The 27,189-nt window shown below is 39.9% G+C and overlaps 1 protein-coding gene across 8 annotated transcripts in view; it reads left to right on the top strand.

The window, feature by feature from the left end:
- Positions 1-27,189, top strand: part of LOC100749443 (protein sickie) — a 196,624-nt gene that overhangs the window by 126,702 nt on the left and 42,733 nt on the right. For 6 of the 8 annotated variants that reach the window (XM_024367606.2, XM_024367603.2, XM_024367605.2 and 3 more), the window contains 9 exons: positions 168-535; positions 10,220-10,493; positions 19,780-20,106; positions 20,638-20,865; positions 20,961-21,375; positions 21,551-21,692; positions 21,934-21,960; positions 23,425-23,669; positions 23,932-24,083. In XM_024367606.2, the coding sequence (XP_024223374.1) occupies positions 168-535; positions 10,220-10,493; positions 19,780-20,106; positions 20,638-20,865; positions 20,961-21,375; positions 21,551-21,692; positions 21,934-21,960; positions 23,425-23,669; positions 23,932-24,083 (2,178 nt within the window). The remainder of the gene's footprint in view (positions 1-167; positions 536-10,219; positions 10,494-19,779; positions 20,107-20,637; positions 20,866-20,960; positions 21,376-21,550; positions 21,693-21,933; positions 21,961-23,424; positions 23,670-23,931; positions 24,084-27,189) is intronic. The other 2 variants (XM_024367604.2, XM_012385539.3) reach the window with 1 other exon arrangement.

Here is a 27,189-nt window from a genome sequence, read left to right as displayed (position 1 = left end):
CAATGTAGCCCAAAACACCTGCTGTGAAAACGTTGAGTAATTACGTATTATGCACGGCTGCTGATAAACCTTGCATAGTTAGCGTAATGCAAACCATACTTTAATTGCTAAATATCTAAAATAAGTGTTAAATGCAGAATCAGGCGTTAATTTAGTCTATTTTATAGGTTTTGTCAGAAAGTTCAACGTGCGGTGGAGGTTCTATGGGTGACGACGAAGCAGAGATGACAGTGAAGCCTATGCAGCCTCTACTTCGCGGTTATACGCCGGGTGCAAGGGCCCTTCAGACCTTACCAAGCAGAACAACAGCGCGACAGTACACGATTCTTCATTCTTCTTCTCATCATCATGTCGGTCACGATTACGCGGACATCGACGTCGCCTCCGGTTATCTGAGCGACGGGGAGGTTCTTCGAGGTGGCATGACCGTTGGTAGTAGAACTATATCCGACTTGTGCGATGGTTACATGTCCGAAGGCGGTGCCTCGTTGTACGCACGCAGAATCAATCCGTCTTACGGCCACGATCACGAGAGGTAAGTTTATAGAAACGTTCATTTTTATCTAAATATTTCGATTACGTTTATTCGACTGTCTAAATTAGTTGAAATTAAATTTTAGTTAAAAAGCAGTTAAACGAAATTTACGGATTACCGCTGAGAAACAATACATGCTTCGCTAATCTATCATTCGGTTTCATTTAAGTCGGCTCGAGATTGTACTTATTTGTCATTAAAAATCCAACTTCACAATGTTTATTTTTTGTTTACTTTTAGTAACATAAACTTTTAAAATAATATCCTTTGATGCAAGAAAGATGAAAAGATTTCAAATCGCCTGAAAGGTCTCCAAGACAAAGCACGCTACGTTATACGTGTTTTCGTCCATTTATTTCCACGAGGGCATCTTGTTGCTTCTTGGTGCACGTGTTTCAATGGCACGTCGAGTGAGTCATAGTTCCCCCATGAACGTAAAATGTAAGCCGCCAGATTTGTCAGCGCACGTGGGCCCAATTGCGGATTCTAACCGATGAATATAATTTTATTAGCGGACAAAGCGTTGCCGTTCTTCAAGAAATTGTTTGGAAATTTTCATTCCTCCTATTCAATCGTTCTCTACTCGCGATTTATTTAAGAAAACGTAAATCAACCTCTAAAATTCGAACAAAATTCTTACATATACGTCATAGCTAATTAGCGAAAAAACGATATTTTTCACCCAACTATTTATTACCTTACAATACAATTGTGGAAACGATTGCTAATTTCATTTTAAACATCAAGGAGATACTTAAGTAATATTAAGTTATTCTAGCGCGAATCACTCGACGAAGTAGATTAACGATGTCTGAATCAGACTTAATACGGCATGCACCAAGTAGCGATGCTACTACTAACGGCCTTTAATTAGACGAAATTTGCAGGGGCTAATTTCGTACGGGCCTCCAATTACTCAGCTCTTCGCAGCTTAGCACGGTTATCTTTGGTTGCTTCGATTGAATTAAGAAAGCCTTGTCGAGATGCTGGTTAATTAACTTTTCTATGCTTTACTTTTATCCATTCTTCTAGTTTCTCATCGAGTTACCTTACCTGAAAATCCACTAGTTTTCTGTTAATTTCAGACCGTTTCGAAAGTGTTTGTGTCTAAATTACGTTCACGTAATTACGAACGCGTAATAAGTTCGTGAGATTTGTGTTATTAACATTCGCCGAACGAAAAGTAAAAGTGAAAATCTATTAAACTTGAAGAAAATCAAAATATCCTTAAAACACCCGAAACGCTTAAAATATTTGGTTATCAGATAATTCCGCTTAGTATATATTTGGTGTACCTTGACGGAATATTTTTGCTATTGTGACCAACCAATCAAAATCGGAGAATTTCGTTGCGACGGAAGTGTCGAAGGATGGAAAGAAAATTTGACTGGAAGCAGAGGAGAATTGGCAATGGAGAAAAAAGCGGAAATGGGTCAGTGGTGATCATTTCGATTAGATTCACCGCATTGAGTTTGGATTCGTCTCGGTCGAATAGAATCTCATTGAAGCGTAGGTCGTTTTATCCAGCTCGTTCGACTATTCAATCTCATTTGATTTCCTTCGAACGTGTCGTCCATGTAAAGTGTATTGGACGAACGACAATAATTTCTCGCGAATGCCCTATATTACAACTCGGTCCAGCAGATAAGAAATTCCACTGCAATTTTCGCAGGAATATAGGACACGGCCATCGTTCGTAAGGAAACTCCGGTTGTATCGATAATAGCGAGGAAACAGCGAGTTAACGATTGTGATGCGTTCCATGCGACGAGAATAATCATAACGGAAATGTTCTAGCGCCATACTCGTAATTTTGTACGAATATCACGTATCGCGTTGACAATCTTGGCGAAAGTTGCTTCGAATATTAATATTTTTAGAATTATATTCTATAGAGATTTTTACATAATCAGAATCCATCGATTCATTCAATATCGCGTCCCTGCGCACATAAGGACCTTCGTTAACATATTGCTAGCAGATCGAGGGGATTTCCCCATTTCACTTAGCGAGGCACTGAACTCTATTGACGTAACAATAGAAACTTGTAATTCCTTCATAGACTACTACCAACCAAAGCATAATGAAATATTCATATCTCCGTCTCATCCAATCCACAAAATCGTTTCCATATTAATTTAGGATACAGACAGTTTCCAATCTCAGTATACGCTATAACGTCCAACGAACATACAATTCTTTGGTGAACTACTGGATTGTGTTCCTTCTTTCCGAGCCTGTTCGATTCTTAGGTTTCCATTTTATAAGAAAAGCGGAGACACGAAACAGTTAGGTCGGATGAAAAAGAAAAAAAAAAGAACTCAGTGAACGTCCCACCTAGAGTGACTTCGAGTGGATTATCCCGATTATATCGAGAAACGCCTTGAATTTAAAGCGCGCATCTATAGAGCCGTGCCCCGTGGCAATTTGCCCTCTGTACCGATATTCGAAACCTCGACACGATCCAGACACTTGTATGGCTATACAGTACATGCGACCTAGGCGAAAAACGTATTATCGGCAGTCGTTCGATTCATTTTCCGATAATAGAGACAAATTGTTCGATCGATGCAATTTGTTACAATTTGTTACAATTTGTTATAAATGGATAAATGGATAAAATGCCATTTCAAACGGAACGAGTATTATTGCAATTGTAGCAATAAAAAGATGCTTAGGCTTTTATCACACTTAAACTAGCCTATTAAAAACAAAAATTTATATGCCATAGATATATTTCAGTTTCAGCTTGTTTCCTAGTTAAGGTCGTAGCACCATTTATCGATGATTCTAAAGTTAGAGTATTTGATTCTATTTATTTTACTACATTCTGTATGATATTTCCTATCCTCTCGGACTGAAACGATCGTTTCTTTACTCTGTCATCATACCGTTTACTATTTCAACTTCTCGATTGGTATCGTGACACTTTAGGACGCTTCAATTTTCCACGGTAATTTACTCAGCCAACGACAGTCGCTCGTCGAACAGAAATACCGCGGAGTATTGCGGAGCGTTCTGAAGGTAACGTTCAAGCCAAACAAGCAGAAACATAGACCGAGAACAGCAGCATTCGCTCGTGCTCGTTTAGTGTAAACGGCCGTCTAGCAATTTGTTCGTAGAATTATTTACACCGAAAGAGCTTCGCTGCGAATATACGTTCGTTAAAATTAGACCGTGCACCTTCTACCAGAATGCTCGATAGTTATTTCCAGTTCGATCCTTACTTACATCAGCGACGACGACGTTTGACGAAATTGTAAGGCAGTATATTATAAAATGGATCGCAGTAATGACGTCTAACGAAGAAATTGTAAGAAATCCTACTATAAAATAAATTATACGATAATTGAATCGTATTAGATCATTCGGATGTTTGATTTCCTATTCGGCGAACAATCGCCACTCTGCGAAAAATAGCTCGCTTACGCTTTAATTTCGCTAAGCACAGACGAATACGAGGGATTGCTCGTCGTTAGGTTGAAAGGTACCTTTAGGATACCCACGCGAGTCTTGGTAGTAGGCCAACGGAATAGCCGCTAGGCCGCAGGAACAGCGGTGTTTTCGTAATACGCCAAACAGCCGGAGGCGTATCATGGACCCTCTCCAGGCTTGCTAACTCGTTTGGCACAAGCAAGCCGCGTATCATCCGCTTGAAACCCAACGCGCTTTTCGGAAATTCAATATACTTGCCCCTGTCTTCTGGCTCGACCCTCTATATATCCTTCCACCATCGTCGTGAACCCCATAAAGCAGGGCGAGCGCACAACAAAGAAGGCAAGTTCTGAGAGCCATATTCCAACGATTACGAATCCTCCAACAATGCTAGAGAACATTATCTCTCGCTTATCTCTTAGCATTCGTGCTTTTAATTCTTTTCTACCGAATACTGTCGCTTCTACAGCTTCGTATTTGCTCCTTTTTTCTTTTTTTTTTTATTGTGTCCGGGGAGAATTGCATTCGACTGTATTCAGAGCGGCTAATGATTATACTGTGAATATTCGCGCAAATTCAAATTTTTCTGACCACAACTGGCCAAAAGTGGAAGCCGCGTAAGCAAAAGTTTATTTTATTTGCTGAATATCGTAGTGAGTGCTATATTTGGAATATTTTATATATTCTTGCGTATTATGCGCAACCTGTGCATTTTCCACTTTCAAATATCCCATAATTGCATAAAAATCCGCAGTCCACTAACGAGTTCGAAGAAAATTCGTGCCAGGAAATAAGGCAAGGGGTGAGAGCTGGCTTTCAGCACGTCATTTACGGAACCTTTAAACACAATATTTATTCTAGAATTGACACGAAATTAGGATACCGTCGAGGTTCTATTTAATTTTATCTTAATGCAGTTTCCAAGTTTGATTACTGCTCCCATGTGTGGGTATGTGGTTCCTCGTTCTATTTAATTACGGGCTTTACGCGATGAAGACAGAGTCGACGGAATTTTGACTCGCCAAGGTGGAGGTTAAACCCTCCAGGTGTTCCTAATTGCAATCATCAAACATTGAGAAAATGATGTTTACTCTTCCCTTAGTTCTTCCTCTTTTATCCCTGTTAAATCTCTTTAGTACGTCTGATCCTTCCTAACAAAAATGTATGACTTTTGTCACAGTAATCCATAAACCGTATAAAGTCCTATTAATTCAAAGCGTTAAAGAGGAACGATGTAAAGACGAGTTGCGCATGCGATGCGCTGTAAGAATTATTGCAAATAACGTAATATGGGAGAAAGAATTTATTCTACATGAAATTGTAATGTGATAAAAGAGCGAAGATTATGTGAAAAACGCAATATAAAAGTGAACGAATAAATTGCCACTGTGACGTACAGAATATTTCGTGGAAATAACGAGTAACCAAAAGACGAATAAAAGTAGAGCAATCGGTGAGTACAGAATTAGCCAGTACATTTCAAACAATGTTCAGCAGGTGTATGTAAATACGATTGCCGTTTGAAATATCAAGACAATTATCGAGGAATCGCAGGTACATAATAGAGAATACGTTCGGCTTCAGCATCGAACAATAATGGATTGAAACAAACAGCAAAGCGAGAAATCAATTTAAACTACCGAGAAGAGACGTGGCATTCGACGTAGACGTATGCAGAAAGATAAACGTCTTTGTCTTTTGCAGACGTTGCTTCGTATTGTCCCTTTCAGTTGACAAAATGGTAAGCGCACGATCAGAGGATTCGTGTGTTGCCAAATTTTGACGTCATGCGTTGCAACCTGCAACGCCTTTTTTCTTCGACTAATTTTAAAACGTTGTCGACAACGATTTTAACCCCTTAACCTAAGATTTACCTTCGAGAATTTTGGGCCGAAAATGTAAAGCTATTATATATTATATTTGGACCGATCATCGTACTACGGGCTATGCCCGTAGGTGTACGTTATGGGGTTAAATCAATATAGAATACACTTATTTACGTATAAATCATTAAAGCATCGAACGACGACGATTTGTAGAAACCAATAACCACCAACATGGCGAATTTACGCGCTAAACCACGCGTTCGATGTAATTATCCTGATAGATCGCTAAATTACTTCGCACGGAAATACTATAACTCTTTGACCGGTTGTAATAGTACACTTAATCCTTCTAATTGTTTCATAAATCACGAATTGCAACTTTCCGGATAATATGTGTTCATAGGGTATTGATTTAAATGGTCGGCTTTCGAGGCATTTGAATTTAAAATTGAAACTGCGATTGAGACTTTTTGCCTAGATGCATAATTCATAGCAGAGATGTCTAGATTTTGTATGGTAATGCGGATTATGAAGTATTCTCTGCTAGAATATGTCAGAATCCTAGACTGGCGTAAAAATTGCACGGTATAACGTGCAACGCGCAGCGTTCGCGATTTCATCGTCATCATTCGTCTGATTAAAGACAAATAAAAAGAACCGCGAGTAGACGTACATTCGTTTGACCATTACCATATAATTCCATCTCTTCCAAACGAAATTTTCATTCGCCTTTGATCAAACAAACTCTTACTTACCCCGCCTCTTTCAATAAAAAATTCCAAACTGTGGATTTCTATCGTACGAGCAAAAGCTCATAGTGGGAGGTATCAGAGTTAATACAAAGTCCAATTATACCAACTGTTTGTCCCCCGACAAATGTATACGTACAAACGGATTTCTGCTGTACTCGAAACATTGTGCGGAAAGAGTCTCATTTCTGATACCAAAATAAAAAAAGAAAGTAAGAAATGATAAAGAAAACAAAAAAGAGGTAGAAATAGAAGAAGAGACCGGATCGAGTAACTGGAAGGAGACGTTGGCGCAGTAGAGAAAGTTTATCTGTAAGAAAAAAAATTGGTGGTGAGTCGGTATCTAGATTCTAGATGAAGACGAGGACGTGTCGTCGCGAGACGATACGGAGTGAGATTGGCACGACGCTTGCGTGGGCGGCGTGACGTCACGTGGATCGATCCGTCGGCGGCGGTTTCGCTGGTGCGATCTGCCGGCGACGTTGCTAAACCTGGCAGAGGGCAGCTTAAGGCGCCACCAAGGGTGGTTCTTGCGCGACAGCTGAGAAGGGCGCGGAGGGTTGCACTCGGGGGTCGGTTTGACGGGAGAGACCTATCCGTAGCGTAGCGCGTAGTGGCGAGGGGTGGGGAGCATCGTCGAGAACGAACGAAACGTACGTACGTACACGAACGACGGGAAGTCGTGGTTAGCGATAGTTCTCCGGGGACTGAGGAGCCGGCTACTCTTCGCCACGTTCCCGTCCACACTTTTTGTTTCATATTTTCTCCCAATTTACACGGTCCCGGATTCGCACACGAAACCAACCACCGTCGGCCGGTTTCGAACCAACGAACCGAAATATTGTGATGTTCCGCGGAAACATCGGCCGCGTGAGGAGTGTACGCGTTAAGAACGTTGCCGAGTGACGTCCTATACGGAGGAGGTGAACCACGATTTCCGAGACGCAAGTTCAGGGTAATCCTTCGTTCCGTTTACATTTTCTTTTGTCTCGCTGAGTTTCAACGTTTCGTCCTTTTCGCTGGCCTGATCACCGGATATCGGTGCGTCCGGGTGTCAAGGTTAGGAAGTTTTAGGGGATGAATGACCTGTCACGAGTGTTATTTTGTCGCGGACCTTCCGGTTACCGTCCGATTCGAGAGACAGCAGAATGAGATATTTTATTTGCAACGTTCTATGTAAAGTGACGGATATTGCACGGTTTTGTGAGTTGAGAAAATGAAAATGACGATAGTATACAAAATTTGACGGGAGGGTGGTAGTTTTATTGTACGATATTTGCTTGAGAAAGTGAGAATGAAAAATTATATGGTCGAATTTACGCGAATGAAAATATATTCGAGGAATCGTTCGATCTCGTATTCCGAAGAAAGTAAACGTCGATAGCCCCGTTGAGTTGTCTTTGACATCGATTGAGATGCTATACTTTTCAATAATTCCATAGAATAGATTTTTCCGTGCCGTCTATATTTTCTCTGTATCTTCGAGTAGTTCTCGCTACTTGGAGAACTGTACATTATACATTTGTACGGACATAAGAATAACAAGAGAATCGCTATGATACTAAGAAAACAGCCATCGTGTTCGAATTATCTCGGTATGAAAATATTGATATAATATTATTACGAAGGGTCGTTAATATCGAGACAAGACGATCGTTCATTGTAACCATCGCATCTTACCGAAAAGAAAGGTAAGAAAGAATGGACGAAAATCTTGAAATGTTGATGAGAACACAGCTGTAACTTTCACCGTCTTTTCTCTACCTTTACTTTCCTTCGATCTATCTTTAAGGAAATAAAATCTTTTCGATGGAACTCGTGTTAGAGGTATTGAAAGAACATCGCTACACTTTTACTTTTCGTGACTTTACTTCTTAAATTCTTTGGTAATTCACGCGCTCTTCCCAATTATCTAAAATAAAATCTTTCATAATGCAAGGCCATCGACGAATATTTTTGTTCAAAATGGAGCAACGAGTTTCATGTCACCTTCGATTATCGTTAGATCGTAATGTTTAAGACAGCTTAATCTTGATTAAATTAAATTTATTTCACGTAAGATATAAGGTATTGAAAACGACAAAGATCAGATTTGAAGAAAGTCGACTAGACTTAAAGTAAATTCCCGTATCGTTCGATATAACATGTACAGCTTACTGTTCGGCATCGTATATTGATTACGAAATCTGAAACAGTAAACAATTATATTACGTTTCACGCGACGCGTACGGCGTCACGGATAATTACAACGGTATGAGAGAAACGCTAGTCGAGGAAAGCTTGTAAAGAAATGTCGGAAAAGCATTATTAGAAGCAGAACGCGTTAATCACATTAGTTGGTAAAGTCTTGCGACAGCAGTGCGCTCACGTAAGAACAGTAATCCTAATCCTAGGCGCGTGATTCGTGAATTATTAATCGCACGAGCCACGAGACTTTCCAAGATTTGCATCAGCAAATTTGTTGCTCGGAGACTTGTCTAAATGCAAAGTAAACATACATATCACACCTGCGATCGGACGCTCAGCAACCGACTTATACTACTTATAAACTAATTAGTCAACGTCCCAGCCGTGCAGAATCTCCAGATCTTTTACGTCAGCTTAACAACCGCTATTGATTTCATTTCTTTATTCTCTTTGTTCAACATCTTGCCTCCTTTATCCGCATCTAATCACATTGGTATTTTAAGTATCATACCATAAGAACACGATAATAAATCATCGTAGTTTGACTGAAAAATTTGCCAATGTTCTCCCGCCTCACGTTACATATAATAGCTGGAGTTTCGAGTTAAATCACGCGACCTATACAGACTTTTAAAATGCCACGAGCACAGAGTCAAGTTTTAACGTGGTATATATAAATCAACGCGTTTACCTTCAGATTACAGGTCGCGACGTTGCCAAGAAGGAAACGTTGATTCGTTAAGTTTTTGTGCAATTTTAATTGGCGACAATCACGAAAGTCGTCTGGCACAAAGGGGACGAGGTGGACGCGCGGACAGCGTCACATCGATTTAGAACAGCTCGCAGGACAGACATTGTCGGCCAAATGGATTGACTCGCGGATCTAATCTCGCTAATAGAGCAATTTCTATACGATTCGAATCCTCCCTCGTTTGACACGATTCATACTGCCATGGTAACTACGGTGCTTTTTCAACCGCCTGCAACATTCTGTCGGAGATTCCTTACAAAAAAGCCAACTACGCTCGTCGTTGTCTAGGTACATGCAGCTTTTATATTCCGCGCGTTAACTCATCCGGTGTGTCTTTAAATAGAAAAGCTCTGCTATGGCTGGTACTAGTCTATTCGTTGCTTGAAAATCTTCTTCCAAAGGATAAGTTATCCTACAGTGGGTACTCCGGTACTTGGGTACCAAGGTACTCTGCAATTATTTTTCTAAAAAAATTTTATTTACTAACATCTATAGAAAGATATCGATCAGATGAGATTTATCGCGACAAAGAAGCGCTGTTAGGTAACTTGAAAATCTCAAGAAAAAAGAACGGTTACCTTACGTCAAAGCTTATTTAAGTTTATGAGGAATTACGACAACATACGTAAAGGGGCAAGCGAAGCAAAACTTGGCATAATTTTTAATTGAATATTTTTTAGAGCGGTGTGGCGTTGAGCGTAAACATTAACGAGAGTCGCACGTGCTTTTTTTTTAGATACGTGGGTGGTTCGAGGCGAGAATTGTCAGGGGTGAAAGAACTGGTGACCTCGAGAAGGGTGCAGAAGAGACCCTCGGCAAACGTTGTAAGGTCGGATGGAGGTTGCATCGGGAGCAGTCCAGGAAGTGGCAGCGTCATCGCAGGCGGCTTGTTAGGCGGTTGCAGCGGTGGCAACGACGCCTTAGCGGAGTTAACCATCGAGGACCTGGCATCTATTCCCGCCGGAAATCACACCTCCGCCAATCACACAGGCCATTCCTCTCATCACAAGGTCAGCGAACTTAGCTAAATCGATATTTCGTCGGTGGTATTTATCCTTTAAATAAACGCCAAAGTATAACCGTTGCCAAACAGGATAATGGCGAATGGAAATATTGTTTACGGGTTCGTTACACGCATAGTTAATTATTCGCCAGTGCAGAATTGTTGTTTAATGGAAGCTCAATTATGTACACGATGGTTGATGCTTTCTAAAGAACAGTGAATTACAAATATTTGCTTGTAATTTCATTTTATACAATATCTTCCTTTCGTCGACTCGTGACAATAGCGGTAATTACATTTGCATAATGCACAGTTTAAATGTGTCGTTACATTGGATATTTTGATCTAAAATACTACGTATTTAATTTGTTAATTAGGGTACCACCGAATACGCATTTCTCTTCTGGGTCCGTGTTTCTGATAATTCTACGTTATAATATATTTTAGTCTGTTTATATGCGTGCAATTCCTGAAAACATCGTTAGGATGAACGAATAATTCTATATATGGAATAATTGTCTGGTATTTATAAAGTAGCTGGAATAATATTCATCAGAATATTCCCCTGTACATACTTAGCGATCGATGACTCCACTTTGGTGACAAAGATGGCATGAAAATATCGCGATTCGTTGTACAGTTTGATCATTTTTGAGTGAAAATTGGAGGGGCGCGGTTATGATGGTAAATGAGACAGATAGGTACGAACGTGCGCAACAAATGCCACGATTTTCTCCCTTTGTTCATACGCTCCATCATTTCCAATCAAAGTAATCCGCCAATAGCTTGTTCATTAAACACGCAACGATAAACACGACGTACCAATTCGGTCGACGTATCAATTAGGGTTTTATTAATCAGTTGACATCGGATTGCTCGGCAAACATTGGTTGCAATTAATTAAGCTTACAATTAAATCGGAGTTCCGGTGAATCAATTCCTTTGGAAAAAAAAGAATGGTAACGAGCTGGAACAATACGAATTACCACAGGCTTTTACGTATACGCGCGTATCTACAGAACGAGAGAGAGAGAAAGAGAGAGAGGAAAAGAGAAGGGTTGATTCGCGAGTCATTGCGGTTTCTTGGAACAAATCTCTATAATTGACAAACAATTGCTCGCAGCCGACAATATAAGAACTACTCGACGTATAATAATTATTCAAGACGCATTACGTTGTGTCGTCTAATTATTGAATAGATGCGTGCACGGTCTCACCGAAACGTAGGTCGGCAACGCATAAGCGCGGATGCGAGTTCGTGCGCAAACAATGAAATTACAAAGCATTTCGCTTCTACATATGCGTCAGCTGTTGCGTCGTGCAGCTGCCGTATACTGGGTGGTTCATTTTAAATGTTCTACGTTCAGGCGATTGGAAATCAAGTTACGGCAAAAATCGAATTAAAATGCCACCGTCGCTTTGACAATTTGCCTGTACATTTTTCTCCATTGATCTCGAACCCGAGAATTTGTTGTTTGATGACGCAGCTGAAAACCCCGGGAATCAGCCTGTTTTAACAACGAGAAACAAAAATATTGCTCCAAACTTTTTGTGCTATATTGATGCACACGAAGCACATCGTGCGTAAAATCATGTACAATCTAGTAAACGTTACTTTGCCTTTTGTCCCCATAAAAACCGTATATTTGCAATTTTAAAATCATTAAAAAAAGACGAGAAAATGCCAAAGGATAATATCGTGAAAATGGAATGCCCGACGTAACAGCTTTACACAAAAGCCAGCAATCGAACGCGCGAATATTTCTACGTTCCTCGACAAGATAATGGCGTTACTGGAAAACGACATATGGTTTTATCGCGCAACGTATTTACATGACAAACAGCAGAAATTTCTCGTTGGTTGAACGCCAGTATTTTCCATCGGATAAACTGCATTCCCATGCGTGGATTCGTCAGGGGCGCATAACGCGTGCATCAAGGCACTGAGCGAATCAAAGTGTCTTTAATCACGGGAGCAATCTTCTAGGTGATCTGTACCCTTTCAAACTGGGACTTTCCCTCGCTCCGGCTATTCTCTACCGCTCTCAACTTTTTTTTTCCTATTGGTTGGTCAATCGGTTTCTCGTCCCCCGCTTCTTTCACCCGTTCCAATTTAACTTGCGCCTTGTGTATCGCGCGTTTATTTTCTCCCCTTTTATTCCCTCTTAATATACGGCGGTGCATCGCATCGCTGTAACGCTGCATGTTGCAGAGCGCTTGCATTTGACCCCCCTTTCCCTAATAGCCCCATTCACAGCGTGATCTCCCTTTTTCTCTCTCGCATAGTGCATAGCGCAATGCCGTATGTTGTCGGAAGTTTAGATGTTTCGTACGCGCGCATCCTGCACCATCCACCCAATGAATAAGAGGCTTAGAGGACCCCTGAGATATCTCGAGGCAACTTTCCAAGCCACTCTTATCGTAGCAAATAAAGAAGAAAGGAAAACGGAGAAAGGCAACGAGTATTCGACTCTCCGGCATTGTCCTTCGATTTGTCCACGTCGTTTCTTATATCTTTCCTATCTTACCTATTTTTTTTTCTTTCAAATTTTTTATCCTTTCACGGACGACCACGTCTTTATTCCTCTTCGCCGATATTCCCGACGGTCGCTGTTTTCTTCAGTTTCCCGAAGGAAACGTTTCCTCGGGAGGTTCGTCAAAATATTTCGACAGATAGAAACAACATTCTTTGTGAAAACAGTTTCTTCGTGATACTCGTAAAGAAGCAGGTTCTTTCCAGGCTTTGTCCATCAATCGAGGAAATGGCAAATTTTACTACAATGTTTTTAACTTAAATTTGATTAGTGTGTTTGAAAAGTTGAATCAAACATCTAAAATTTTGCTAAATCTCTAATACTGGCAGTTGAAATTTTACACCATCGTTGGTTGAATTTATATCGGGATACCACGACGTAAATAAAGGCTTCGGGGATCGGTATCGATTCTCAGTCCTTTCCGGGGGACGTTCTTTCATATTTTATCCTTTTGCTTCCGGCTGGTTGACTTTCTTTAGCTCTCTTTTCCTTTCTTTTTCTTTTTTCTTTATTTCTCTTTTCGTCCCCCCCAAAGGCGAGAAAGGATTTGTGAAATCTTTGGAGAAACGTCTCTGTCGAGACGAAAGGCGCGAACAGCGTTTGGTGCATTCGGTCGCGTAATACAAAAAGGAACGCGTTTTGCACGAATTGGGAAGAAGGGGAAGGATTAGTGTACGCGTTGCTGTGAGTTATGCAGACGGGTCACGGCAGGTCGTCGAATGGAATCGATATCTGCTCGCTGAAATAATAACCGTTCTCTTTTCCCGACTATTCCTACTCCCTTTGACGGTCTCTGTCGTTCGTAGGCAACAGTTATCGCGAACAAAATGTAGCTATAGATGCACGCGAGGGAGGACCGTTTCGCTTCGGGCCATTTTCACGTTGCCTGCATCTATCATTGATAATACGCACGTGCTGGCTGATCATCAACCACCTTCGGAGCTTCTCACTTTCATATTCAGCCCACTGTGTTCCGCTAATTAGAAGCGTTGTCTTCTTTTTTTCAGATTGTATCATACCCTGTAATGATCGTTAATAAACTGCGGTTGTCTATGTAAATTCGTATTTTTATAGATATAATTAAAGAAATAGAAGTCAGGTAGACGATTGTCCTACTTGCCAAATATTACAGAGAGTAGTACAATATTTGTGCAAATTACGTGTACTCCGTGCATTTTTTGTACCTTTAAAACAGAGTTCCTAGTCCAATCATTAGTAAATCGCGGATATTTATACAAATTCATATCTTTACGAGCATAATTTAAAAATATCGAATCTATATAGGGAATTGTTTCATCTATTAAACGTTGTAACGAGTACTACGCTTTGGATATTTTGTATATTTTTGCATATTATATTTGCGTTTCTGCATTTTTGCATCTTCCAATTTATAAATGCATAAAAATCCACGGTTTAATCTTTGGTACTTAACCATATTTATTTGGATGGAATTTAAAAGGAATAATCTAGCGCGGTTTACATAAATTAACATAAATTTGAATACGTGTTCGTATTTCTAGTTCATTTTGTAGGATTGTCGTTAATTCGATACAACCTTCCTTCGCGTCGATATCCCAAGGTAAAACTTGACGATACGTTGAATCGAATTTGTCGTGTGGCAAATGATACACGATGGTTTGTTTCTTTCGCCGAGACAAGTAGGGAAGTTCTTGCAGCCTTTTAGTCTGGGCACAAAGTGGACGTAGAGTGATGCAGCGCAGTATATGCAACCGCATTTTTGCGCGTAAAATTTCTACGTTACAAGATGCATATTAAGCGCAGAGTGACGCAGCGCAGCATAAGCTCGGAGGAAGTAGCATGCTCTGCGTTATACAGCAGTTTATGTTCCAACTTCTTGTAGTTTTAGACGTCCGAAGACATCGTTCGTGTTGATCTAGGAAATCTATATTTAAAATTTAAACTTTATTCAGATATGATAGGAGCTATTTTGCTGTTTGTACAGTATCGATAAAAAAGACTATGAGAAATGGCAGAGATACGCTGTTGGGCTGAATCTGACTGTAATAAAAATCCAGCTGTATAACTTGATGACCGTGCGGCGCAAGAAATTGCTTTTCACGTGCAACCTAACGCAGCTTATATAATTTTCGTTTATTTAAAAAAGAAACCTGTGGTATGCTACGTTATTGTATATTTAGCTTAACAAAAGTGAAGGAAAATTGCGAAAGAATAATAAAGAATAATGGAATAACGGGTAATAATATTCCCACTGCATTTTTTATTGTACAATTGGTTGGCAAATTGAAAATTGTACGAGAGAAGTTTCCCGCGTTCCGAATTTTGCGATATTTCCGTAATTTATGTTCTTTCTCGAGTTTGGTTTATCTCTTTCGCGTAATTACCCTATTAAACCGAGTAAGACGTAAAGGGTATACGTTTCGCTTTTCCACAGTCATTTCATCTTTCTATGAATACCCATTCAGCCAGTGGCTGGTTTATTCGGTTCGAAATATTTGCACGGTAATGTAAGAGCATTACGAATAAATAAAACTGCTCATTAGCCGAATTACAATCGTCGTTAATGAGCGGCAATTTTCACTGAAACGCAGAAAATGTTCTGCCTTTCGAGGCAAATAGATTGATCTCTCTTTTCAACTGATAATTTGAGACCTCCCTACGTTAATAATTGTTTTATACAAATTAGTAGGTTTAACGTACCGTCGAATAAAGTGACTTATCATTGATAAAAACGAAAATTTCTCTCTACGTGCGTTCCATAGCTGCCCACGCGAATGCAATAATTATATTGAAATCTTAAACTATCCAACTTAAAAGTAATATTCAATCGGATTACTCTTTCTTGTCTTTGGCATTAATTAATTCTCGATAATATTGGAATATCTATATCGTCGATATAAAAATATATATTTAAAAATTCTGTGCTGTTTATGCAAATCGTTAAAAAAAGAAGGGAATGGTAGATTTTAACCCCTTCGCTGCTATTTTCAGATATCCATTTTGTGGTCATTTTAGATGATCAGTTAAGCCGAGTTAAAGGGTTCTCCGATATGATACCGTTCCCCTTGAAAAGTTAGTTCCTTCTATAGTCGATAATCCGTATAGGATAATCCTCGATTTTCCTGGTTCGAGTCGGAAATCCCTGACCGACCCGAAATGTAATCAGTTTTCACGTAACGTTTCTTTTCCGCCTTTTGAACCCTGCCACTTTTCCCCCAGATAAAGCAAAAAGGGTGAAAGACGATGGGGTGTGGCTCGCGTGGCACCTTATCATTTACAAGACAATGTTCCTTTTACTCTACTTTACCTGCAAATCGCGTTATTTAAATACCGACATAGATTACATTAGTCAGCACACGCCGCAAAGTAGCCAAGTTTTTCGATCGTTTCTATATCTTGCAATTAATAGAGATTTTATACGTATCGATGTATTACATTACATAGATTTTATAGTTATTGAAAGGTAATAAATTTGTTATACTTTAATATTCTTTTTTTCTATTTCATTACAAAAGATATTCTACAAGAACAAAGAACGTATTTCTATTAATTTTGATACTTACGTACTTGTGTATTGATTTATCATCTAGATACTAATTAGATTTTCAATGTTTACCATCTTCACAGATTTACAGATAGGATAAATAGATCAGATAATTTTGCGCTATATTTTCATCTTTTCCAACTCCAACCTAACTGGCATTTACCATCGCAACTCTACATCTGGCTTACGATTATTTTAAAACCCGAAATAAATTACTCTGCCCCTTTTTTTTTACCAGATACAATTTACATTCTTTCTCTCTAATTTACATTGTCTACCATTTCGACTCATCCGCAACAGTGCAGGAAAAAAACATCCAATCTTGCGAAAGGAAATTACGCGTGAACGTACCACATGATAATAAAGAGTCGGTGACTCGTTGATGTTTTGGTCGGTGATACTTTTTGCGGCAGCCTGTACACAACCAATGTAGTATTCGGTAGCCGGGCGTTAGTAAGTAGTATCGTGGCATAAAGTGGGGAGCAGAGTCGGTGAGCAATGGATCGTCGACCCTCGCAGTCGGCAGTTAACGTTCGTCCGACTCATGAAAACGTGACGTTCGTCGAAGGTGGTGAAAAATGTCAACGGTGTTGAAAAAACAATTTTTCGTAAATTTCTCACGGTGAAAGCTGTGCTACCGCGCCGTGCTCGAGGCGTTTTCATTCGCTACGATTCCTACCAAAAAGAAAGAGAGAGAGAGAGAGAGAGAGAGAGTGAGAGAAAAAAAGAAGGCCAACTAAATGACGCACATTCGAGGAACCCTCGATGAAATCATCTAATTCGCTAAGAGACGAAGGAACCCTATAATTTTCTAAGATGGATATTCTACCTCCGTAATGAATATTTAGTGGTGTTCCGTGCTGTGGATCGGTTTCACGCCTTGCTGTTTTCATTGCAAAGTGACTCTTAGCTGAATAGGGAAAGAGTTTCACGGTACTGTTTGCACGGTTGCGGTTAATGAAGAGCCGCTTTCAAATTTCGTGTTTTTAGACGAAACGTGGCGAGAAATCATTTGCCGCACAACTATGTTTCTGCCGTGTTATTTAAGGAGAAGCAGCTTTAATATTCTTAGCTTTTCTAACATAACATTATTATCGTTGTTTCATATTTTTTTACCTTCTAGAAGAAACTTAATTCCACGGAAACTGTAATTCTTCCATATATTTGCATAGAAAGATTCGCTTATTTTAAACCATGTAAAACTTAATGTCACGTTTGTAAATTCAAATTAAATGCTTTGATTAGACAAATATCGAGAGGTATTTGAAATTCGTGTTGAATGAAGAGTGTCTGGAACAAATAGGCACCCCAGTTAAATTGCACTAGTCGTCGAGGGTAACAAGGGTGGTTCTGCTCGAGGGCTATCCCTTAATTATCCCGTGCAATGACGCATTCGATGTTCACACAGGTATTCCACCGTTATCGATCCTTCGAAACTCGTAGACACGTGTATCAGTGAGCATACGCAGTACCGGTTGTCAAGAACACTTTACGAAGCTGGCCGAATTAATTTTACGAGTGGTACGTGTTCAGTGCGTGTAAAGCTACGTGAATAATCATCCAATGTGACAGGAACGAGTGTAATTAACTATAATCATTCTGTTAAACCGGTCGCGAACGATCAAGTAACGATACAACAACTGTATGCGTGCATCTGTATGAAATTAAAGGACGCTATTAGCGTACAGTTTGGAATACGTGACACATCGATCAAAGTAGAAGAATGGTGAGTTTACTTACGAGAAAAGATTTCAAAGTTAGGTTTTATCACTTTACGAGAAAAATGTTATCGTTATTCCAGATAGTTTTCAGGCTCATAAAATTTTTTTCCACATTTTTTCCGTGTAGTTGGAGCGCCGTTCGACTGCACCCTGGCGCTGTCTGGACGATAACATTTGCTCCGTTAGAAAAAGGAATGTTTTCACGAGAACATTTCTGAAAATAAACTAACTGGAAACGAAAGAATGAAAAACGTAGCCGACGTTGGCGTCTTCTACTCGAAACAAGGCACCGTTTGTTTGAATTTTTGTGGCAGTAGTGTCATCCAAAGATAAAAGAATCGGCCGATATTTGTTATTCTTCGATCGTTTCTTCATGTAAAGTTAGAAATTACCGTCGACGAGAACCGTGTTTCGGTCGAACTGCGAACACGTTTCTAAGGGGCAGTAAGAGAAAAAGCTGCGTTTGACCCACGGGGATCTTTTGTCTCGCTTATGGCCTCCTCGTAGTACGTTTACGATCCGGGTAGTAAAAACCCGAGGTACCGTTTCTAACCCCGTGAGTCATTTGATACGCGATATAACTCCGCGTGGTAAATGAAGGGATTGGAGAGAATCAGAAACGGAGCAGCAGCGGAAAGATCGATGAATGTTGGTTGGGTCCATTTATCGGATCGTTTAAAGCGATTCGATTGATTGCATCGCGTGAAAGTGGTTGCCGAACGAGGCTTGACAGTACGTGGAACAATATCACGAGTTGTTCGCTATTTTGACACTTCGTGGATTGTTCGTTTTTATGAATCGTAAAATCTGCCAGTCCGTAATAAACGTAGGTGGATAGGAGGCTGTAAAAAGAACGTCATAAAGGAGAATACATAACCGAAAAGGAGGAAAATAATATTAACATTGATGTGAAGATTAAACTATTCGTTGCAAGAATAAATACTGAACTTTTATTTCTGTGTCGTATAAAAAAAATAGTGTTTCAGAAGGAAAGTGAACATTTAATTGGAAATTTTTAAAAAAGGGAAAGAAACGAAGAATAAAATATTTGACTCCTAGCATTCTCGTAACTCAAACAGTAAAGGTCATACAGCAGTGCAAAAAGATCTTATACTCCTTCGAGCAGTTGCCGCGCCGTTCCGGCGCCCTCTTCTGAATCATGCTATGAGGGTTCTGATTCTCGCAAACCGCGCGCTCGAGAATCGATAGTAGTGAAATTAACTTTACCGAAAGTCCTTGACCCAGGTCGCGAGTTTGATTGCAGCGGCACCGATGATATCCCATTATGCGTTTAAAGGCTACCGACAAGAATTTCGCAATAAAATATTTTAGAAATATTCCAGCAGGATTATTCCACTGAAATTACATTTATAGCGACGCCTCTTTACGCTTTAATTTGATATTACGATCAACACGACAGTTACAATAATAATAACAAGTTGTGTTATTTATAATAATTCGTCGAGTTTTTAAAGCGTGTTTTAATCAGAAAAAATTGTTTGTTTCCGTAAACAGAGGGTGCCGGGTGGTGGAGGCGTGATTGTGGGGGGTGGCGGTAATTCGGCCACCCCCCAGGGTGCACAACAGGGGAGTAACCTGGTATACCGTGTGGTGAGCTCCAGACATCCTGGTCATCATCCGCACGTGAAAAAGTCGGACAGTTCTCAGCAAACGGACAACTCGGCGTTCAAACATCAGCAACAGCCAGGCTTGAATAGCTCGACGAACAGCAGCTCAAACAGCCAGCAATGGAAAAAATATATCGAGGCTGGAGCTGCAAGGGATCGGGAGAGAGACAAGGAGGCTGCACCTCCGAGTCCTAATCCCTCCAGGCGATCTCAGGTAAACATTTATACAGTTTTGTTCGTTCTTACGTCGTTGCATCACCGGACAATATTGATTTTTTGAGATAGTCGGTTTAGCGAGCTTAATGCAGTCTTTGAATTTTATTTCCGTAGAAATTTCTTTTTAGAATTTCCCGATCCTCGAGCTTACGATTTAAGTTCCAATAACGCGTGCCATAAACAACGACAAGATCGGTCACACGTCGAACCAACATCACGGTTTGGCTGAGCGTTCAAAGTTGTGCGAATCGCACATGTCTTTCGATATGTAAATGCATGTGTAAGGTACAACTAATTTTATTTTGCAAGATGTTTGATAAATAATTACTATCAATTGATCGTTGAACAAGAAAGATTTATTATCTTGAAGTGAATATAATGAATCAACAACAACGACGTACCACGTCTCTCACACGTGTTGTTTATGTTTGACCCGATCGACGTACAACGTCTTTCACACGATATTGTAGGTTAAGAGGCTAACCCCTTTAGATACTTTCATGTTCTGACTGAATAATTTCTCTTTCAGGAGAAACATCGGAAACAGGCCATGGCTGAGTATGCGAACGGCGAAAAACCACAGAAAGTTTCATCGGGAACATCGACGAGCAGCAGCAGCAAAGTTAGAGGTGTACCACAGAGTTTCGGATATGTTAAGAGACACAGCGCTGGCACCAGCCCCAGTCCCAACGGAGTTCAAAATGGTGGCAAAGATTCGACGAGAACTGCTCAAGTTAGCGCAGTTCCAAGAACGAAGGTAAGATCGCTCAGTTTCTCTTTAATTTTCTACACGGCGGTATATTAGGCGAGCATTAATTAACGGATCTTTTGTTTTTTCGTGTGACATTGCAGGTCAAAGTATCCGGTGGTACTCAAACATGTACTACAGAACTTCAAGCCAACTCTTCCACGTCGAATCAAGGACATCATTATAAGAGTTACAGCCTCACAGGTCCTAGCGCCAGCCAACTTTCTCAATCAGTGCGAGATCGTCTTATGCTCGGATCGCAAAGTTTACCAAAGCCTGGTAGCCCAGAATTCACGGCGCTATTTGCATCCGCGCATCATCGCGAAAGAGGATCCGGTGCAGGACCAACGGCTACTTCCTTCTCACCGCGGGTACTCAAACCATCAGATGGAAGTCTCAGCGATACGTGCAGCAATTACGCGGCCCCTGATCTGCAAGGATATTACACTCCCAATAGTCCGTATACTACATCTTGGATGAGACACAGCAACACGTACACGCCAAGTGGACGTTCTCAAGGCAAGTTTTTATGCCGTTTCAAACATATTTTAGGTCAACTCAAGTGTTGCTACTTTAGCTTGTCATTTTTATAAATTTTACGTTTTACTACTGTCAGAAAATATTGAAATAACTTTAGGTCAAAGACTAGTTTTTGAATTATTTATTTTGAAAGGAAAAATTTGTCTAATTTCAGGAATGGGATTGTGCGAAGCTGACAGCGTAGAATCATTAGGATCGCATCGGGCAAGCTTAACACACGCTCGCTTATTGATACATCAGAGAGACTCGACAGGATCTCCAGCTCCACCGAGACTTAATAGAAGCAATTCTATTAGGTAAATTTACAGAGTAGTTTATTCGCTGCATTAATTTTCACGATATTACATCAAATTTTGTTACAAGTCATTTGCATACATCCATATGTATAGATGCATGACTAGAGGATGCAAATTTTTCACCACATTTTTTCAAATGATCAGTTTCAGCTTTTTTCTGATTCTTTTTCTAATTAACCACTCTATGACAGCGATTGCTCGTTTACGGTGAAATAACGCAGATCATTTGATACCGTTCTAGCCATCTGCGGGACAGGACATTCCCAAGGTAGTGCGAAAATCTAGAATACACATTCGTCGAGCCTGTTTTCCATGCATAAGTATTGAAAGAACGAAACCTTCGAGGGTTTTGTACCCTACACGTATACACGAGTGCCAATTATACGCACTAAAGACACACATATCCATGTGCACTTACTTCTGTCGAGTTTTACATTTGTATTATTGATTTTAAATACTTTAGTTATTATTTTGTTAAGTCGATTCTATTTTTCTTTGTATTTCGTATTTGTGATTGATATGTGCTTCTTATCCAAACGCATGTCGTTCCTCGACTAGTATGGTGTGGATTAAAACGGTAACAGACATAACGTGCATCTTTCTCTGAATTTATCATTTTTTCTGTCCGGAGTATGCGCACTTCTCGTTAAGTGCTAATTAATTATTTACTCATTCCTCGTTTATCAATGACTTGATCCTCGCCATACGAGTTAAGGATTAAGGCTTATTTGCACAGCGAAAGGAAACATTTTACGAATATGTAAAGCTCGAAGGTTCTTTTTGCTAAAAATATCTTCGACGCTACGATGTACCTGCGTTTAATTCCGTTTGAAATACTTTTCCGTGAAAGTCAACTTTTTTATCGTTTATTCGTCCTCTTTCGCTGTGCTATTACAGAACCGTACGAGTGTATACACGATCGAGAAGCGGCACTCGACATTCAGACTAAAGGGAATTTATCTTTTAATTAGGAGCCTCTTCTAGATCGACTAATTACGTATACACTCGCTAGGTAGACGGGCGTGTTTCCATCGACGTCCTAAGTCAACCGAATATCAGATGCAAAGAACTACTCTTGTCTGACGAATCGATCGATCTATGTGGAATTTTTCCGTTGAATTAACTTTAACGAGCTCTCTCTCTCTCTCTCTCTCTCTCGCGTGCGCGCGCGCGGTACGAAGCACGTCAATTTCTTCGCATCTGAACATTTTCATTTCAAGGACACGCATACACGTATACGCGATTGTATTCAGGAATGGAATATGCTTTTCTCCGAGATTAATCTAATTTCTGAATGCAACCAAGCGTAACAAGCTATAAATATTCAGTAATTGTGCTTTCTATCGTTTGAAAGAAAATACTTAGGTAATCTCGTGTGTATGGAAGATACAAACACTTTCTATAACGTGAACGAGATTTTGTAAATTATTTGAACGTCTTCTCTTCTTTCAACATCGATATTAGACGTTTATCGATGCACGTTGCGCGCTTTCTATTCTTCGAAGATGCAAACAGTTCGTTAAACAATCGTGACAATTATTATATATCGAATATCGTTTCATCGCATCAACAACTACGGTATCGTAGTAATAATTTCGAGTACAGAAATACTTAACGATATAATAGGATCGATTGAAGGAACTTTTTGCCTATCTTCGAAGGCATTTACGATATAATACCGCAACGTTTCTTTCTACCAACTATTCAGATGTTTAAACCTCTGTTTTCGCAGATCCACGAAAAGCGAAAAAATGTATCCGTCAATGTTAGCTAGAGGAAGTGGAGCTTCGTCTTCCGTTGGCGAGGAAGTCGGAGTCGGAATAGGAATGGGCGTAGGCGTTGAACCATATTACAGCGTTCCTGTAGGATCTACCGGGTGTACGGGACAACACTGGTCTCAACCGACGTCTCCAACGCCTACGCACACTTCTCGGCAACCACCTAATCTTTACCAACACGTGCATAAGGACGACGATAGTAAGTTTCCGTTTAAAGTTATCGTTATTTTTTTAAACATCATTTTTACCAACCGTCGAAGATACGGCATGTTCTGTTACATAACTTATCGAGGAATTAACACCAAAGTAAACTCGGAGGAACGTCACAGAAACGCGTAACACGATAGCGTGCATTTTCGACATAGAGATACGCACAAGTTTCCTGCGATGTCGCTTTTCATTTCCAACCTTTTGTCAAAAATAAATGGAAAAAAGAGAACTTTCTCTTTTTTTGCCTTCAGTCCACGGTTCTTCCGTATCTTTGGTATCGACAGCGAGCAGCCTGTACAGTTCAGCCGAGGAGAAACAGGCACACGAGCTGAGAAAATTACGACGAGAACTCGTGGACGCTCAAGAGAAGGTTCACTCGTTGACTAGCCAACTGTCGACAAATGTGAGTACATATTAGATCGATTATCGTAGCGATAAAGCAAGCTTGACGTATATTAACTACCTGCTACTGTTCGCTTTGAGTTGTTCGTATTTTGTAATTTCTGTACCGGTCTATTAAACTGACGTCATCGTGATATACAGTTTCTCAAGGCGGATCTCTCCTACTCCGACGAAACAAGATACGTTCGTTCTTATTGTATCAAACGAATTGGTGCAAATGATTAATCATAATTAATCGAACGAGCCAACGGTTAGCAAAGTTATCATTTCATAGTCACGGTTTGCTTTAACGAGCTAGATCCGACCAAACCTGTTGGTACAATTTTCTCCATAGAACACCCATATATCATTCTTGCAATGGTTTATATACATTAGCAAAGTCCATTACCTTTGTTTTGCTTGCTAAATGTATTTATACGTTACGTAACGTGGAAAACGATGAATAACGCGTATACAGAAATTAAGTGTTAAAAGGACCTTCTGAATTCCATTATACGCATGCTTTTAAATAGATAAACGAATAGCAACTGTGTTCGAGGTAATCGTTTCCTTTCTTGTCAACGCATTTTAGAATACAATGGTTAGCGTAAAAGAATATTTTTACGCTAACTTTTCGTTTCAAAATCATCGATAACTTTCTAATTGTAATTTACACCTATTTGTTGTGATATTACTTATAGAGAAAAAGTATCGAGATAAAAAGGAAACATGAATAATTTAAATCATCTGAAAGACAGAAAACGCAAATTCCACGAAATTACATCTTTTTCTTTTAAAACTTTTCTCTTAAAATCGAAATTTTATAACGTCGTTGCCGTATATATCGAAACAGGACGCGAGTTTCCTATCAAAAGAAGGAAACTTATAACTCGCTTCGACGATTTACGAAACCGATGAAACGTTGAAACGATTTCAAACGACCCGCGTTGTACCACACAACGAAAGCGTCCGTACAGCTGAATGGCTGTTCACCAGGGAAGATCAGTGGCCTCAACCAATCGGACGCAAAGCGGCCACTTACGGGCATCTTGGATCACCGTAGCGTGGATCGGTAGTCAGTTTACATTCAGTTTGTGCCGAGACGCGCTACTTTAAACGTCGTATGTTACTTTATACACGTCGTGAATACAAATAAACGCTCGATGTGTTTGTTGATCGAAAGTGAACGATCGAATACATCATGGTTCGGCTTAGTGGAAAAAAGTGGTAGCAGATTATTAGCGCGAAAAATTGATTCGTGTTCTGTCAACGTCTTCGGATGGTGATCAATCGGCGTCTCGATCGGCGGCTGGATCGATGTGCGTGAAACGCAGTCTTCCAACGCGGCAAAGTGGTTGAAAGAAAAGTAATCGAAATGGAGTCGTTTGTCTGGTTTGATTTTTACGAATGTAAATGGTGATCCAGTCGTCTCCTCTCCATAACTTATCGACCACGGTTCGTTCATTTTATAAATTATCAGACATTATCGTTTTACGCTCGTGACACTTCCTACATAGATTTGTTTACTATTTTAATTCTTATCTTCTCGATATCAGCGCAGAAGTTACCTAGATAAAAGAAAAGTTCGTATTGTATACGGTAACGTTCTTGAAAAATTGAACAGGCGATAGTCCGTGTAATCCTCTGAATTATAACTCACGCGTGTATAGCTCAAAAAATGGTAAATTATATTGTTTCCCTGAGTATGTTTTAGGCAGTAAATTTAGATCGTGCAAGCAGGATAGACGATAAAAACTTGTTAGGATACGATAATTCGAACTGTGTGACGCAGCTTGAAAAAGAGACCTTCGAGCCGAAGCAAGTCTCATCGGCAAGTTATATGGGATACACATGCTGAGATACAAATTACGAGCAAATCGGCCGCCTCATTTGAACGCGATCTTAGCCCGTTAACGAGCGCGTAATCGCGATACGATCGTCAAGTATATCGCGGATCGATTAACTTCCGAACCAAACCACGCACATTTGCATACAGATTTTGTGTTTCTCGTTATTGGATTAACAAGATAATAGTTACACTTCCGATTTCGATTTTTACACATGAGACATAACGAGTATCGCGACAAGTAGCTTAGAAGGCTTTAGGACACGATTGTTAGCAAAAAAGAAAAATATGTTTTTCTATTAATTTTTCATTTCAAAATCATCGATATTCTTCTAAATATAATTTGTATCTTTTTGGTAGAACTTCTAGTAAAAACATACATATGGGATGAAAATCCTGGTTTTCTAAATCAAGTATACATGAAAGAGGAAGCGGAAAAGATGATATTATGAACTCATCAACCTTCTTCTAACATTTAGCGGTATTAGAATCATGAGAGGGTCGGTAACTATAATGGTTGCAAGCTATTGACGAGAAGTTAGAAACAACAGTAGGCTAAAAATATTACGTAAAATTGAAGGAGCGTTGTTTTATCTTGCAAATCCTTTCGCTACAAAGAAAAGTCATAAGGATTTCTTTAGGTCGTAGAGCGAGAATAACGAGAGAAATGTTTTACTTTAGTGTTATTTCTCTTACCGGTAATTTACCAACTTTGTATGTATATATACATTAAAGACATCAACATCACGGTATCGCATTGGATCTCTACAAATGTTGAAAAAAGTAACAGTTCAGCCCCCGAAGTTCGTTTACCTCTGGATGGATATCTATATAGAACATGTTCAGCACAATGATCACGCACGGTTACAAGAAGATACAAATGATTTACACTAGTCTCGTTGCTCGACACGCTATGAACCCTTTCGACGATGCGTTTAGAATACGTAAAAACGAGCTATCGGTAGCACGACTCGAGGACATTTGGTTGTAAGTGGGCAATTTTCTGAAGAAATAGGAAATTTTCGATATCGGATGCGCGATCGTTGTTCGTGAATCGTCGGACACAAGAGTCGCATATATGGTAGGAAAGAAGCGCGTCGAGGATAGTTCCTAGGAAACGAGGGATCTAACTCGAGTTGCGATCATTTTTGCGCTACTATATGCGACCAGTATCCAACATTCCCGACGCGTACACCTTCGTCCACTATCGTCCTACCTTATTTTCTTCTCTTTGTCTTTTTCTCGCGTTTCCGTTTCTGTCATCGACTGGTGCGGCTGTCGG

This window comes from Bombus impatiens, unplaced genomic scaffold, assembly GCF_000188095.3.
Source record: "Bombus impatiens unplaced genomic scaffold, BIMP_2.2 scf_0321, whole genome shotgun sequence".
NCBI classification, from domain to species: Eukaryota; Metazoa; Arthropoda; class Insecta; order Hymenoptera; family Apidae; genus Bombus; species Bombus impatiens.
This window is presented reverse-complemented; position numbering and strand designations above follow the sequence as displayed.